The sequence below is a fragment of the Lepidochelys kempii genome, chromosome 2 (genome assembly GCF_965140265.1).
Source record: "Lepidochelys kempii isolate rLepKem1 chromosome 2, rLepKem1.hap2, whole genome shotgun sequence".
NCBI lineage: Eukaryota > Metazoa > Chordata > Testudines > Cheloniidae > Lepidochelys > Lepidochelys kempii.
This window is the reverse complement of record NC_133257.1, coordinates 49,887,856-49,902,789: the sequence shown is the minus strand read 5'-3', so window position 1 is coordinate 49,902,789 and position 14,934 is coordinate 49,887,856. Positions and strand designations below refer to the sequence as shown.

Genomic DNA, 14,934 nt, shown 5'->3' with positions numbered 1-14,934 from the left:
AGTGATCAGGAACAGCCAGCATGGATTCACCAAGGGAAGGTCATGCCTGACTAATCTAATCGCCTTTTATGATGAGATTACTGGTTCTGTGGATGAAGGGAAAACAGTGGATGTATTGTTTCTTGACTTTAGCAAAGCTTTTGACACGGTCTCCCACAGTATTCTTGTCAGCAAGTTAAGGAAGTATGGGCTGGATGAGTGCACTATAAGGTGGGTAGAAAGCTGGCTAGATTGTCGGGCTCAACGGGTAGTGATCAATGGCTCCATGTCTAGTTGGCAGCCGGTATCAAGTGGAGTACCCCAAGGGTCGGTCCTGGGGCCAGTTTTGTTCAATATCTTCATAAATGATCTGGAGGATGGTGTGGATTGCACTCTCAGCAAATTTGCAGATGATACTAAACTGGGAGGAGTGGTAGATACGCTGGAGGGGAGGGATAGGATACAGAAGGACCTAGACAAATTGGAGGATTGGGCCAAAAGAAATCTGATGAGGTTCAATAAGGATAAGTGGAGGGTCCTGCACTTAGGACGGAAGAACCCAATGCACAGCTACAGACTAGGGACCGAATGGCTAGGCAGCAGTTCTGCGGAAAAGGACCTAGGGGTGACAGTGGACGAGAAGCTGGATATGAGTCAGCAGTGTGCCCTTGTTGCCAAGAAGGCCAATGGCATTTTGGGATGTATAAGTAGGGGCATAGCGAGCAGATCGAGGGACGTGATCGTTCCCCTCTATTCGACATTGGTGAGGCCTCATCTGGAGTACTGTGTCCAGTTTTGGGCCCCACACTACAAGAAGGATGTGGATAAATTGGAGAGAGTCCAGCGAAGGGCAACAAAAATGATTAGGGGTCTAGAACACATGACTTATGAGAAGAGGCTGAGGGAGCTGGGATTGTTTAGCCTGCAGAAGAGAAGAATGAGGGGGGATTTGATAGCTGCTTTCAACTACCTGAAAGGGGGTTCCAAAGAGGATGGCTCTAGACTGTTCTCAATGGTAGCAGATGACAGAACGAGGAGTAATGGTCTCAAGTTGCAGTGGGGGAGGTTTAGATTGGATATTAGGAAAAACTTTTTCACTAGGAGGGTGGTGAAACACTGGAATGCGTTACCTAGGGAGGTGGTAGAATCTCCTTCCTTAAAGGTTTTTAAGGTCAGGCTTGACAAAGCCCTGGCTGGGATGATTTAACTAGGAATTGGTCCTGCTTCGAGCAGGGGGTTGGACTAGATGACCTTCTGGGGTCCCTTCCAACCCTGATATTCTATGATTCTGTGATCACCAGCCTCGCGAGGGAGGGCCTGTCCGAGGCGACACGCTGTATCGCGTCGCGGCAGAGGTGCCAGGCATGTAGAGCCTGCACGGGCGCCCGAGGCTCTTTATTCAATGTCTGGCCCAACCGCTCCCAGTCCGCTAGCTTAAGGGTTCCAGCTTCAGGGTACCACGGGCATTGGGCACTCACCTCCTGTAGCAGGAGAGTGAGTTCTCGAGTGGGGCAGTCATGCTGAGCCTTACACAGCAAATACTGCAGCTCATTGCGGTGTTGCACTTGCAAAGCAGAGAGGGAGCTTCCCATACTTACCACAATGAAAAATACTCACCGGGCTCCACGAAGCGGATGAGTGACACGTCTGAAACCCTTGCCGGGCAAGGTGAGTGCTGAGGGCCCTACATTTGGGCGCCAGTTGTGGCGGTTCAGTGATGAGACAGAACACAGCTTTATGCAAGCAAACAGGCTGGTCAGCGGAGATGGGCTGTTCTGCCCCCCCGCCTTCCACCTTCTCCTTTTATTATATTTCTCCCCCTAAGCATTACACACTGCTACCCAAAGGAATGTATGACGTTGATTCATATACTTAGTTACCATCCTTTATCTACTACAATCCTGGTTCTCAGGCCTTGAGCCCAGGCTAAGAAAGCCTCCCACAGTTGCTGTCCAAACAGTCAAGTTCTCATGGTTCATATCTAGCCCTTGTCCTTAGATAGAGCAATGTGTGCATTGCTTCTACGAAACAGTCAGGGTGTGCCCCGCCTGCTTCCAGGTGGAATAGCTAAACATTAACCCTTCACTTTTTGGAATCTTTTTCTTGGTACTCTTGAACTATGTGTTTAAGGACATAGAAGATGGAGTCTATCTCCATACAAGATCAGATGGGAAACTCTTCAACCTGTCACGACTTAAGTCAAAAGATCAAAGTCAAAAAGGTACTAATCAGGGAACTTCTATTCACTGATGCTGCTGCCCACATAGCCCACAATGAAGATCTACAAGAACTCATGGTCTGCATTTCAAGTACCTGTCAGGCATTTGCTCTCACCATCAGCAACAAGAAAACGGTAGGACAGGGGGTTCCAAAAGATCCTTCAATCACCTTAAATGCAAACCATCTAGAATTCCAAAAGTTCAGCTACTTAGGTTCTTCAGAGGGCAAATTTACCATGTGTCACAGCCCTGCTCAAGCAAAGACGACTGCGCTGTCTGGGCCATCTGAGTAGGTTGGAAGATGGACATATACCCAAGGACATGCTACATGGGGAGCTATCAGAGGGAACAAGAACAACAGGACATCCCAAGCTTTGCTATAAAGACACATGCAAGCAAAATATGAGGGAATTTGGAATTGATCCTGACCAATGGGAAATCTTGGCAAGTGATCGTAACAAGTGGTGCCATCATCTCCATCAGGGTATCCAAGTCCATGACAGGAGCTGGTTCCTACAGCTTGAAGAGAAAAGAGCCTGTAGGAAGCAAGCTGCTCCCAACCAAGATACATACATTTGCAATAACTGCCAAAGATCATGCAAATCTCGGATTGGACTATTCAGTGACATGAGACACTGCAAACCATTTACATCATAGGCTGCAATTACCACTGTCTCTCATAGATGAAAGGATGCCAACAAATTCCATCTGACTACTTCTTAATCACATCAGCGATCCCATTGAAGTCAATTTAAAGTCAAGAGGATTATTTCCATGAGCAAAGATTATTCTTGTAAGTAAATGTGCAGGATTGGGCCCAAAATTATTACTGTGGAAAGAAATCAAAAGAACTGTGCCAATTCCATCCGCTGAAGAGTATATAACTTTTTAAAAGCTTATAATATGTACTTTATTAATAGATTGGAATGGCTCCAAAGTTATTCACAAGAATAGATGTGTTTGCAGACTGGGCTCCATAATAATTTATTTGTAGAAGAGAAATCTAAGGCAATGTCCACCCACCCCTAACCTATGCATTCTCTAGACTGAAAACACGAGAGAGAGGCAGGGAGCTGAGCTGGCCTGTCCCTTCTCCTCCTCTGCCCCAGGACTCACCTGCTGCCTGCAAAGCCAGGCTGGGAGATGATCACAGCACTCTGCCCCCTGGCTTCCTCGGCAGCCAAGTGCTGCGCTGCGGTGGGTGGCGCCTGCTTGGCCCCCACTGTTCCAGCACCCCTGAGGTGATAACCAGACTTTTGGCATCTGGTCAGTGTTTCTGAGCCAACACTGTCACGTGCCCTTTTTGACCAGAAACTGGACACCTGGCAACCCTACCCTCTATTCACTTTCTGAATGCGCCCATTATGCCTGACTAGGTGGTGGAAGACATGTCCCATATTATCTTAATTGTGAACATCTTTGCAATCTTTTTTTCATGTCACACTTCTAACACTCTCTAAACAAAGGCATATGCTCAGCAATTATGCATTCACAGAGAAGCTTGCACTTACAGCTCTAGGCTGGGCACAGAAGAGGGAGTGCAGCTCCTGCAGCATGCCTTTCCCTCAAGCCTGTGGGAACCCCACCAGAGAGGAACTGCACACTTTTGGAGGGAACTGGGGAGGTCATGCTGACTGGTCTCCCTCCACTATGTTCTCCGGCCCCCAAGCCTGTGGGATACAACACAGTAAGTTAGTGCAGAAAGAGTGCAGGGTTTGTTCACAGTTCTGCCGGCAGAAACCAAGACTCAATCAGCAGAAAGTCTAACCAAAAAGGAGCTGGGGGGAGCAGGAGGTAAAGCAGTGCAAAGTGACTACAAACACCTGCTCTGCTACAGAAACAAAGAAATGACCAGTACAGCCCCAAATTGTGCTGGAGATGGGGGTGCCCACTATACCCAAAAGATTCACTGATTCAGTGCAACTCTTGGACAGGCTCTGCAATCAGTGCTGCTATAAATCATATTTTAATGCTGCCTGCTCCCAAAAAAGCCCCTCGGATAATGCAGTAGTGCAAACTGCAGGAAGAGTTTTGCAGCGTAGCTCTTGATGTTCAAGGGTAGCAGAGAACCAGGATCAGAAGGAGGACAAGTGACAGTGTGAAGGCAAAGAAGTTCCACACAAATGCGTCTAGCCTCTGACAGATTCACAGAGATCCATGGATTTATGGAGTGGAATCTCTCTCTTTTCTGGAAGGCCAGGGGCAAACCTACTAAATACTATTCCCATGGAAGAATCAGAGTGAATCTCATGGAGTCTCAACTCCCCGATTCCATAGTTTTTAGCTGAGTATAGTTTGGGAAACTTTGGAGCCAGTAAATCCTGCCATGCAAATAGGCTCTCACATGGATTTTTGCTTTAACATTTAATTTAGGTCTTGCAAATCTGTACATGGTATTACAGCAATGTAAAGTTTAAATTAATTGGATATTGTTTGGGATAGATGATGAGTGATGAGGGCTTCTAAATTTAACAGCCGGCCAAAAGTGGCACCTTAGGCGCCGACTCTGTGGGTGCTCCAGCGCTGGAGAACCCATGGGGAAAATTTGGTGGGTGCAGAGCACCCACCAGCAGCTCCCCGCCCAACCTCAGCTCACCTCACCTCCACTCCGCTTCTTCCCCTGAATGCACTGCCCCACTCTGCTTCTCCCTGGGGCCCCCCGCAGGGTTCCCGCTAATCAGCTGTTCACGCAGGAAGCCTGGGCGGGCTGAGAAACAAGCGGAGGCTTCGTGCTCAGGCCCAGGGAGGCAGAGCAGAGGTGAGCTGGGGCCAGGGGGGGAGGGGAGCACGAGGAGGGCCTCCCGGGCCGGAGCAGGTAACCTGGTGGGCACGCAAGGGAACTGCTCCCCGCCCCAGCTCACCTCTGCCTCCCTGGGCCTGAGCACAAAGCCGCCGCCTGCTTCTCATCACTCCCAGGCTTCCCGTGTAGACAGCTGATTCACGGGAAGCTGGGGGGGAGGGAAGAGACAGAGCAGGGTGGCGCATTCAGGGGAGGAGGCGGAGATGAGCTGGGGCCGGGCACAGGGCGGGGAGCTGCCGGTGGGAGCTCTGCACCCACCAAATTTTCCCCATGGGTGCGCTCCAGCCCCGGGGCGCCTCTGGAGTTGGTGCCTAAGGCGCCACTTTTGATGTGATCAGTGGGCAGAGTGGCTGCTGCTACCCCTGCTCCCCCCCAGCTATGCTACCCCACCCCTAGGAGCCAGAGGGACCTGCCGAATGCTTCCTGGGAGCCACCCCAGGTAAGCACCTCCGGGACTCCGCAGGTCCCTCTGGCTCTTAGGGGCAGGATGCGGTGGGCACCCACTACGGTGGTCCAGGAGACCCTCCTGCCCAGTTCTGGGAGCAGACAGGGGAGGGGGGTGGATGGGGCAGGAGTCCCAGGGGGGGCATCAAGGAACACAGGGGGCTGGATGGGGCAGGAGTCCCGGGGGGGAGGGCCATGACCCCCTCATGGGGTGAGGAGGGAACCGGTTGTTAAGATTTTGGCAGCTCATCACTGGATAGGTCATGTACAAAAGCCAGAGGGCTCATATTGGAACTGTAAAAAGAAAAGGAGTACTTGTGGCACCTTAGAGACTAACAAATTTATTTGAGCATAAGCTTTCGTGAGATACAGCTCACTTCATCGGATGTATACTGTGGAAAGTACAGAAGATCTTTTTATACACACAAACCATGAAAAAATGGGTGTTTACCACTGCAAAAGGGTTTTCTTTCCCCCCACACCCCACTCTCCTGCTGGTAATAGCTTATCTAAAGTGATCACTCTCCTTACAATGTGTATGATAATCAAGCTGGGCCATTTCCAGCACAAATCCAGGTTTTCTCCCCCCCCCCCCCCCCCCGCCCCCACACACACTCTCGCTGGAGTCTGGTTTTGAAGTTTTTTTGTTGTAATATCTCAACTTTTATGTCTGTAATCGCGTGACCAGAGAGATTGAAGTGTTCTCCGACTGGTTTATGAATGTTATAATTCTTGACATCTGATTTGTGTCCATTTATTCTTTTACGTAGAGACTGTCCAGTTTGACCAATGTACATGGCAGAGGGCATTGCTGGCACATGATGGCATATATCACATTGGTGGATGTGCAGGTGAACGAGCCTCTGATAGTGTGGCTGATGTTATTAGGCCCTGTGATGGTGTCCCCTGAATAGATATGTGGGCACAGTTGGCAACAGGCTTTGTTGCAAGGATAAGTTCCTGGGTTAGTGGTTCTGTTGTGTGGTATGTGGTTGCTGGTGAGTATTTGCTTCAGGTTGGGGGGCTGTCTGTAGGCAAGGACTGGCCTGTCTCCCAAGATTTGTGAGAGTGTTGGGTCATCCTTCAGGATAGGTTGTAGATCTTTGATAATGCGTTGGAGGGGTTTTAGTTGGGGGCTGAAGGTGACGGCTAGTGGCGTTCTGTTATTTTCTTTGTTAGGCCTGTCCTGTAGTAGGTGACTTCTGGGAACTCTTCTGGCTCTATCAATCTGTTTCTTCACTTCCGCAGGTGGGTATTGTAGTTGTAAGAATGCTTGATAGAGATCTTGTAGGTGTTTGTCTCTGTCTGAGGGGTTGGAGCAAATGCGGTTGTATCACAGAGCTTGGCTGTAGACAATGGATCATGTGGTGTGGTCAGGGTGAAAGCTGGAGGCATGTAGGTAGGAATAGTGGTCAGTAGGTTTCCGGTATAGGGTGGTGTTTATGTGACCATCGTTTATTAGCACTGTAGTGTTCAGGAAGTGGATCTCTTGTGTGGACTGGACCAGGCTGAGGTTGATGGTGGGATGGAAATTGTTGAAATCATGGTGGAATTCCTCAAGGGCTTCTTTTCCATGGGTCCAGATGATGAAGATATCATCAATATAGCGCAAGTAGAGTAGGGGTGTTAGGGGACAAGAGCTGAGGAAGTGTTGTTCTAAGTCAGCCATAAAAATGTTGGCATACTGTGGTGCCATGCGGGTACCCATAGCAGTGCCGCTGATTTGAAGGTATACATTGTCCCCAAATGTAAAATAGTTATGGGTAAGGACAAAGTCACAAAGTTCAGCCACCAGGTTAGCCGTGACATTGTCGGGGATAGTATTCTTGACGGCTTGTAGTCCATGTTTGTGTGGAATGTTGGTGTAGAGGGCTTCTACATCCATAGTGGCCAGGATGGTGTTATCAGGAAGATCACCGATGGATTGTAGATTCCTCAGGAAGTCAATGGTGTACACTGCACATCCACCAATATGATATATTCCATCATGTGCCAGCAATGCCCCTCTGCCATGTACATTGGTCAAACTGGACAGTCTCTACGTAAAAGAATAAATGGACACAAATCAGATGTCAAGAATTATAACATTCATAAACCAGTCGGAGTACATTTCAATCTCTCTGGTCACGCAATTACAGACATGAAAGTTGCGATATTACAACAGAAAAACTTGAAAACCAGACTCCAACGAGAGACTGTTGAATTGGAATTCATTTGCAAATTGGATACAATTAACTTAGGCTTGAATAGAGACTGGGAGTGGCTAAGTCATTATGCAAGGTAACCTATTTCCCCTTGTTTTTTCCTACCCCGCCGCCCTCCTCAGACATTCTTGTTAAACCCTGGATTTGTGCTGGAAATGGCCCACCTTGATTATCATACACATTGTAAGGAGAGTGATCACTTTAGATAAGCTATTACCAGCAGGAGAGTGGGGTGTGGGGGAAAGAAAACCTTTTGTAGTGGTAAACACCCATTTTTTCATGGTTTGTGTGTATAAAAAGATCTTCTGTACTTTCCACAGTATGCATCCGATGAAGTGAGCTGTAGCTCACGAAAGCTTATGCTCAAATAAATTGGTTAGTCTCTAAGGTGCCACAAGTACTCCTTTTCTTTTTGCGAATACAGACTAACATGGCTGTTACTCTGAAACCTGTCATTATGCATTGGAATTGTAGGAGCAACAATAATTCTGTAAAACTAAGATACAGTATATGACTGACCACAGTTCTCCAGTATCCTATGCTCAACAAGTCAACCATATAGAAAAAGAATAGCAAAGGCAAATTATTTCAGGAGGAAAATGAATGAATGAATAAATAGTCCATAACAACTTTTCATTTTCCCAAGGGATGTTATCACAAGTAGGACAGTATTTACTGTTTGTCTGATGTTATTTATGACTGCAGCTGCTATATGTTATCCAATTTTTAATGCAATACGTTTGAATCTTGCTTTTGGGGTTGATATGTTCCATTATAACCACACCAAATGAAAGCCATATTGCTTGCTTGAATGTAATTCATTTTCCTCTCTATTGTGTCAGGGTCTTTTTTTATACATAACTGGAAGGAAATGAAAAGATTTAAAAAAAAACATTAATCATCATGAGTGTTTTTAATATCATCAGAGCTACCATAAAGCCAGTAGATAAATTACACACTATTCAGCAGAAAGAAGTAGAATAAAATTAGTATTATATTAGACTAGATTAATCATAGCCCTGGGTGACTGTCATTCTGGAGAAAATAGAAGCTTGAATATCTAACATTTTAACCTTTCTTCCGAGCCTTTAAGAACAAGAGACAAATAACAAGCCCATGTACTGAAAGAAAACACAAGATTTTTTTGCTTGTGGGACTGGTAAATTTTTACCATTGTTTCTAAATGACAGCAGAGCAACATTCACAGTTTGGATCCAGATGGTTAGCAGCACTGCTTCATAATAGTAACCTAATGAAGCTTTTTATTACTAGCGATAGGTAAATGCCTGGAAGGTTTATGGCAAGGAAAAAGCTTCAATAAATAATTTGAAAATCTGTCTCTCTTCTTCCTTGGATAATTATTGTCTTTTGCATATATAATGTAGCAGTGAGGCTACAAAAGGCTAGAAAAGGAGAACTGTCTCTGGAGCTAATAGGGTGCACAGTGGAACCGCAGGCTTTCTTCCTCTCACAAGATGAATAGCTACTTAACAACCATCAGGCCTCTCTCTGACTTAAGGGGAGGATTGAAAATCCTTTTAATGTAGTTAAGTCTGTCTAAGGATACAGTGCTAAAAATAGGGCGATATGAAAAACTTCTCTATGCGTGTGGAGAATAATATTTTTAAATATCATTTTCACTTAAAACAGAGCGGCAGATGGTAGGTGCTTTTGTACAAGGATGGGAGGGCATGGGGACTCTCCACCACAGCCCTGTCTACCTGTGCTGGGTACAGCCAGAATGCTGATGCTCCCTGGGGATAAGGAGGGAGTGAAAATGCATAATGTCTCCGGAGTGCTACACAGCTATAAGAAGACTTGGGCCAGTGCTGTTCGGAGTGGAACTGGTCAAAAAAAAATTCCATCTGATCTTTTCAACAGAAAATTGTGTTTTTTTCAATACAACATAAATGTTTGCAGGAAGCCTCTACTTTTCTTTAAAACTTTTGATTTTTTCAATAGAAAACCCAAAAACCTGAAACTTTTCCACTGTAAACAAGAGTTGGCTGAAAAATATTCAGTTTTTGTCTGAAATTTTTCAAGTTTTGGTCAAAAGGTTTCAATTTTATTTGTCAAAAAGTTTAAAAGATGGTTTTCAGATTTTTTGGTTTTTCAATGAATACTTAAAAATTTCTGCTGAAAATTTCAACAAAAATGGAAAATTCTTGGTTTTAATCAAAACTTTCTGCACAGTTGAGGAGACTTCTATCTTCCAACCCTTGTAGATGGGAGCTCTTGCTGTGCACTTTTAATGGGTGTTGCAGCTGTTTAGTGGCTCAGTGCTCCCACTGGGCCTGATCCAATGCCCATCTGAAGTCAATGAAAAGCTTCTCATGACCTTCAGTGGTATTTATCCCAAGACCCTAGTGTCTGCAGAGGCAGGTATCTCCAGGCATAATGCCCTTAGGAAGTTCCACTACATTCCACTCTAAAACAGTATTGCTGAAAAAGCCACAATAGAAGCCAAAAAGTGATGGTATTTAACTAAAACAAATAAGATCTAATCCTTAATAAACAGGACAGGCCTAATGCATGCACACTATAATAATATTAAAACTATTAGAAAGCAACTGGGAAAAGACTCATGAACCAGATAACAGGAACTCTCCTCAGCCCCCCAGTGTTAAAGCATGTGATCAACATAAATGGCATGTTTCAGAGTAACAGCCGTGTTAGTCTGTATTTGCAAAAAGAAAAGGAGTACTTGTAGCACCTTAGAGACTAACCAATTTATTTGAGCATAAGCTTTCGTGAGCTACAGCTCACTTCCACAGATGCATACTGTGGAAAGTATAGAAGATCTTTTTATACACACAAAGCATGAAAAAATGGGTGTTTACCACTACAAAAGGTTTTCTCTCCCCCCACCCCACTCTCCTTCTGGTAACAGCTTATCTAAAGTGATCACTCTCCTTACAATGTGTATGATAATCAAGTTGGGCCATTTCCAACACAAATCCAGGTTTTCTACCCCCTCACACACACAAACCCACTCTCCTGTTAATAATAGCTTATCTAAAGTGATCACTCTCCTTACAATGTGTATGATAATCAAGGTGGGCCATTTCCAGCACAAATCCAGGGTTTAACAAGAATGTCTGGGGGGGGGGGGGGTAGGAAAAAACAAGGGGAAATAGGTTACCTTGCATAATGATCTAGCCACTCCCAGTCTCTATTCAAGCCTAAGTTAAATGTATCCAATTTGCAAATGAATTCCAATTCAACAGTCTCTTGCTGGAGTCTGGTTTTGAAGTTTTTTTTGTTGTAATATCTCAACTTTCATGTCTGTAATCGCGTGACCAGAGAGATTGAAGTGTTCTCCGACTGGTTTATGAATGTTATAATTCTTGACATCTGATTTGTGTCCATTTATTCTTTTACGTAGAGACTGTCCAGTTTGACCAGTGTACATGGCAGAGGGCATTGCTGGCACATGATGGCATATATCACATTGGTGGATGTGCAGGTGAACGAGCCTCTGATAGTGTGGCTGATGTTATTAGGCCCTGTGATGGTGTCCCCTGAATAGATATGTAGGCACAGTTGGCAACGGGCTTTGTTGCAAGGATAGGTTCCTGGGTTAGTGGTTCTGTTGTGTGGTATGCGGTTGCTGGTGAGTATTTGCTTCAGGTTGGGGGGCTGTCTGTAGGCAAGGACTGGCCTGTCTCCCAAGATTTGTGAGAGTGTTGGGTCATCCTTCAGGATAGGTTGTAGATCCTTAATAATGCGTTGGAGGGGTTTTAGTTGGGGGCTGAAGGTGACGGCTAGTGGTGTTCTGTTATTTTCTTTGTTAGGTCTGTCCTGTAGTAGGTGACTTCTGGGAACCCTTCTGGCTCTATCAATCTGTTTCTTCACTTCCACAGGTGGGTATTGTAGTTGTAAGAATGCTTGATAGAGATCTTGTAGGTGTTTGTCTCTGTCTGAGGGGTTGGAGCAAATGCAGTTGTATCACAGAGCTTGGCTGTAGACAATGGATCGTGTGGTGTGGTCAGGGTGAAAGCTGGAGGCATGTAGGTAGGAATAGCGGTCAGTAGGTTTCCGGTATAGGGTGGTGTTTATGTGACCATCGTTTATTAGCACTGTAGTGTTCTGGAAGTGGATCTCTTCTGTGGACTGGACCAGGCTGAGGTTGATGGTGGGATGGAAATTGTTGAAATCATGGTGGAATTCCTCAAGGGCTTCTTTTCCATGGGTCCAGATGATGAAGATGTCTTCAATATAGTGCAAGTAGAGTAGGGGTGTTAGGGGACGAGAGCTGAGGAAGCGTTGTTCTAAGTCAGCCATAAAAATGTTGGCATAATGTGGGGCCATGCGGGAACCCATAGCAGTGCCGCTGATTTGAAGATATACATGGTTCCCAAACGTAAAATAGTTATGGGTAAGGACAAAGTCACAAAGTCCAGCCACCAAGTTAGCCGTGACATTATCAGGGATAGTGTTCTTGATGGCTTGTAGTCCATGTTTGTGTGGAATGTTGGTGTAGAGGGCTTCTACATCCATAGTGGCCAGGATGGTGTTATCAGGAAGATCACCGATGGATTGTAGTTTCCTCAGGAAGTCAGTGGTGTCTCGAAGGTAGCTGGGAGTGCTGGTAGCGTAGGGCCTGGGGACGGAATCTACATAGCCAGACAATCCTGCTGTCAGGGTGCCAATGCCTGAGATGATGGGGCGCCCAGGATTTCCAGGTTTATGGATCTTGGGTAGTAGATAGAATATCCCAGGTTGGGGTTCCAGGGGTGTGTCTGTGCGGATTTGATCTTGTGCTTTTTCAGGGAGTTTCTTGAGCAAATGCTATAGTTTCTTTTGGTAACTCTCAGTGGGATCAGAGGGTAATGGCTTGTAGAAAGTGGTGTTGGAGAGCTGCCGAGCAGCCTCTTGTTCATATTCTGACCTATTCATGATGACAACAGCACCTCCTTTGTCAGCCTTTTTGATTATGATGTCGTTGTTTATGAGGCTGTGGATGGCATTGTGTTCTGCACGGCTGAGGTTGTGGGGCAAGTGATGCTGCTTTTCCACAATTTCAGCCCGTGCACGTCGGCGGAAGCACTCTATGTAGAAGTCCAGTCTGCTGTCTCGACCTTCAGGAGGAGTCCACCTAGAATCCTTCTTTTTGTAATGTTGGTAGGGAGGTCTCTGTGGATTAGTATGTTGTTCAGAGGTGTGTTGGAAATATTCCTTGAGTCGGAGACATCGAAAATAGGATTCTAGGTCACCACAGAACTGTATCATGTTCGTGGGGGTGGAGGGGCAGAAGGAGAGGCCCCGAGATAGGACAGCTGCTTCTGCTGGGCTAAGAGTATAGTTGGATAGGTTAACAGTATTGCTGGGTGGGTTGAGGGAACCATTGCTGTGGCCCCTTGTGGCAGGTAGTAGTTTGGAAAAAGGTAGGAGAATAGTGTTATGAAACCCAAAATATAGAGAGCCATATGCAGTGTATTTAGAATACATGTAATTATGCAGGTCAACGTATTCTATGTTATCTCACGAAGTAGCTGAGATACATTCTTCCTTTCCCTGTTGTTACACATATAAACTACTGAAGAGAGGTGTACTTCACCAAAGAGCTGGGTTGTGACTTGAATCAGTGTAGTTAATTCTGGGCAATGCATTCTAATTTAGGGGTATTTATGGTATCGGCTGTCCATTGTAGCAGTTACATGACATTCCTTTTAGCTTAAAAACGTAATTAATTTAGTGTCAATGTCAGATGCTTGCACTGAGTGATTTGACCATGCAAATAAATAAATAAAGCTGATTTGACCAAATAAAGCTGCCCTGTTCCCTTTCCCCTGCAGTTTATTCTGACGCCTTTTCCATGTGCTGCTGAAACAAAGCCCATGTTTTCATATTAAAGCAAATGTTTCATTTTTCAGTTTCTACAGATCAAGTGATGAGGTGTCATGTGTGAGCCCCTTGGAGGCTGAGAAGAGAAACTGTGACTTCCCCTTTCCACTCCCCCACAGCAATGTGAACTGCGGTTTCTTACTGGCTAGCAACACCTTTGATTCAATTTGTATGAAAACTCACTTTACTTATTAAAATGGACATTATTGTTCAAACCTTAGAAATTTCATTTCTTATATGTTCTAAGCTGTACAACTGTCAGATTTTTATGGTTTAGATTGTAAATGTGTTTTTCTCTGGCTAATTATTGGTATTATTTGTTTTTAATTTTGATGTCTTAAAGGCCAAGGTACTGTATGATAATAATATGAAGGACATATTTAACAGGCGTGAGAGACACTGTATACAAATGTATATTTGTAAAAGCTATTTTTATGATTAGCATGTTTTACTGTTTAGCATATTTAAAGTCAGTTGATATTGCATTTCTATGTTTATAGCTTAATTCAAACACAGTCATGTTATGATCACAGACGTATGATCAGTCATGTTGTGTGGTATTTTTCATTACTTTTCATTATATTCATAGTTCAAAATAATTATGTTTACTAGTAGGGATAATATTGAAAGGCAAAGTAATAGTTCTGCTCTGTTCATGCACTATTTCACTGTAATCTCTAAAAAGTGCAAATATGTCAAATATCAGATCAATTGATAAACTATAAATTAGACCCACTTATTAATCCCTTTTTTTTTCAAACAAGCACTCTCTGTGATGCCATAGATTAGCACAGTTATTTCATCTGTATCTGTTACTATCTCAAAGCAGTTTGTTGTTACCTTATGGAAAAGTTTACATGCCAGTGAATGTCCTATCCAAACTGTATTCCAGACAGGTGAATGTTTTATATATTGCCAATATTTGAAACCTTACAGTAGATTATCAATTGTTTTGTTTCACTTTCAGTCAATAGGATCGTTCCATTCCTCAATCTCTCAAGCATTCTCCACATGCTTGAAGTTGGAATAATCCATTCTCACAGAGGCTGTAGGGGAATTCAGTATATAATTTCTTAATAAATCATGTTTCTTTTCAAACAAAATTGATTCATTATTTCTCTTATGTGATACTCAAATGTGTTTTAATACACTTAAGCTATATTAGCCACTGGTGTGACTGCTTCTTCTTGAAAGAAAGTGCCAATTTGTTCTCAGTGTATCTCAGTTCTCATGATAGGACTGTTCACGGTTCCAGAGAACCAGTTCAGAAGACACTCATAACAGGGAAGAAGTATCCACATCTTTATATGAGATACACTCAGATAGAAAACATTTTATGCAAGAGAGAGGCAGGTCTTGAGGTTGAGTCATGAGGCATATCTAGAGTTAAGAAGGAAAGTCTTACTGGCTGGATTGCTTAGAAGTAGCCACATTTAGAACA

General features: G+C 44.5%; 1 protein-coding gene across 2 annotated transcripts in view; it reads left to right on the top strand.

The window, feature by feature from the left end:
- RALYL (RALY RNA binding protein like) overlaps nucleotides 1–14,596 on the top strand; it is a 612,319-nt gene extending 597,723 nt beyond the window's left edge. For both annotated transcript variants that reach the window (XM_073330706.1, XM_073330686.1), the window contains one exon: nucleotides 13,523–14,596. In XM_073330706.1, coding sequence (XP_073186807.1) covers nucleotides 13,523–13,557 — 35 coding nt within the window. In that variant the 3' untranslated portion in view covers nucleotides 13,558–14,596. The remainder of the gene's footprint in view (nucleotides 1–13,522) is intronic.
- Nucleotides 14,597–14,934: the final 338 nt, after the last annotated feature.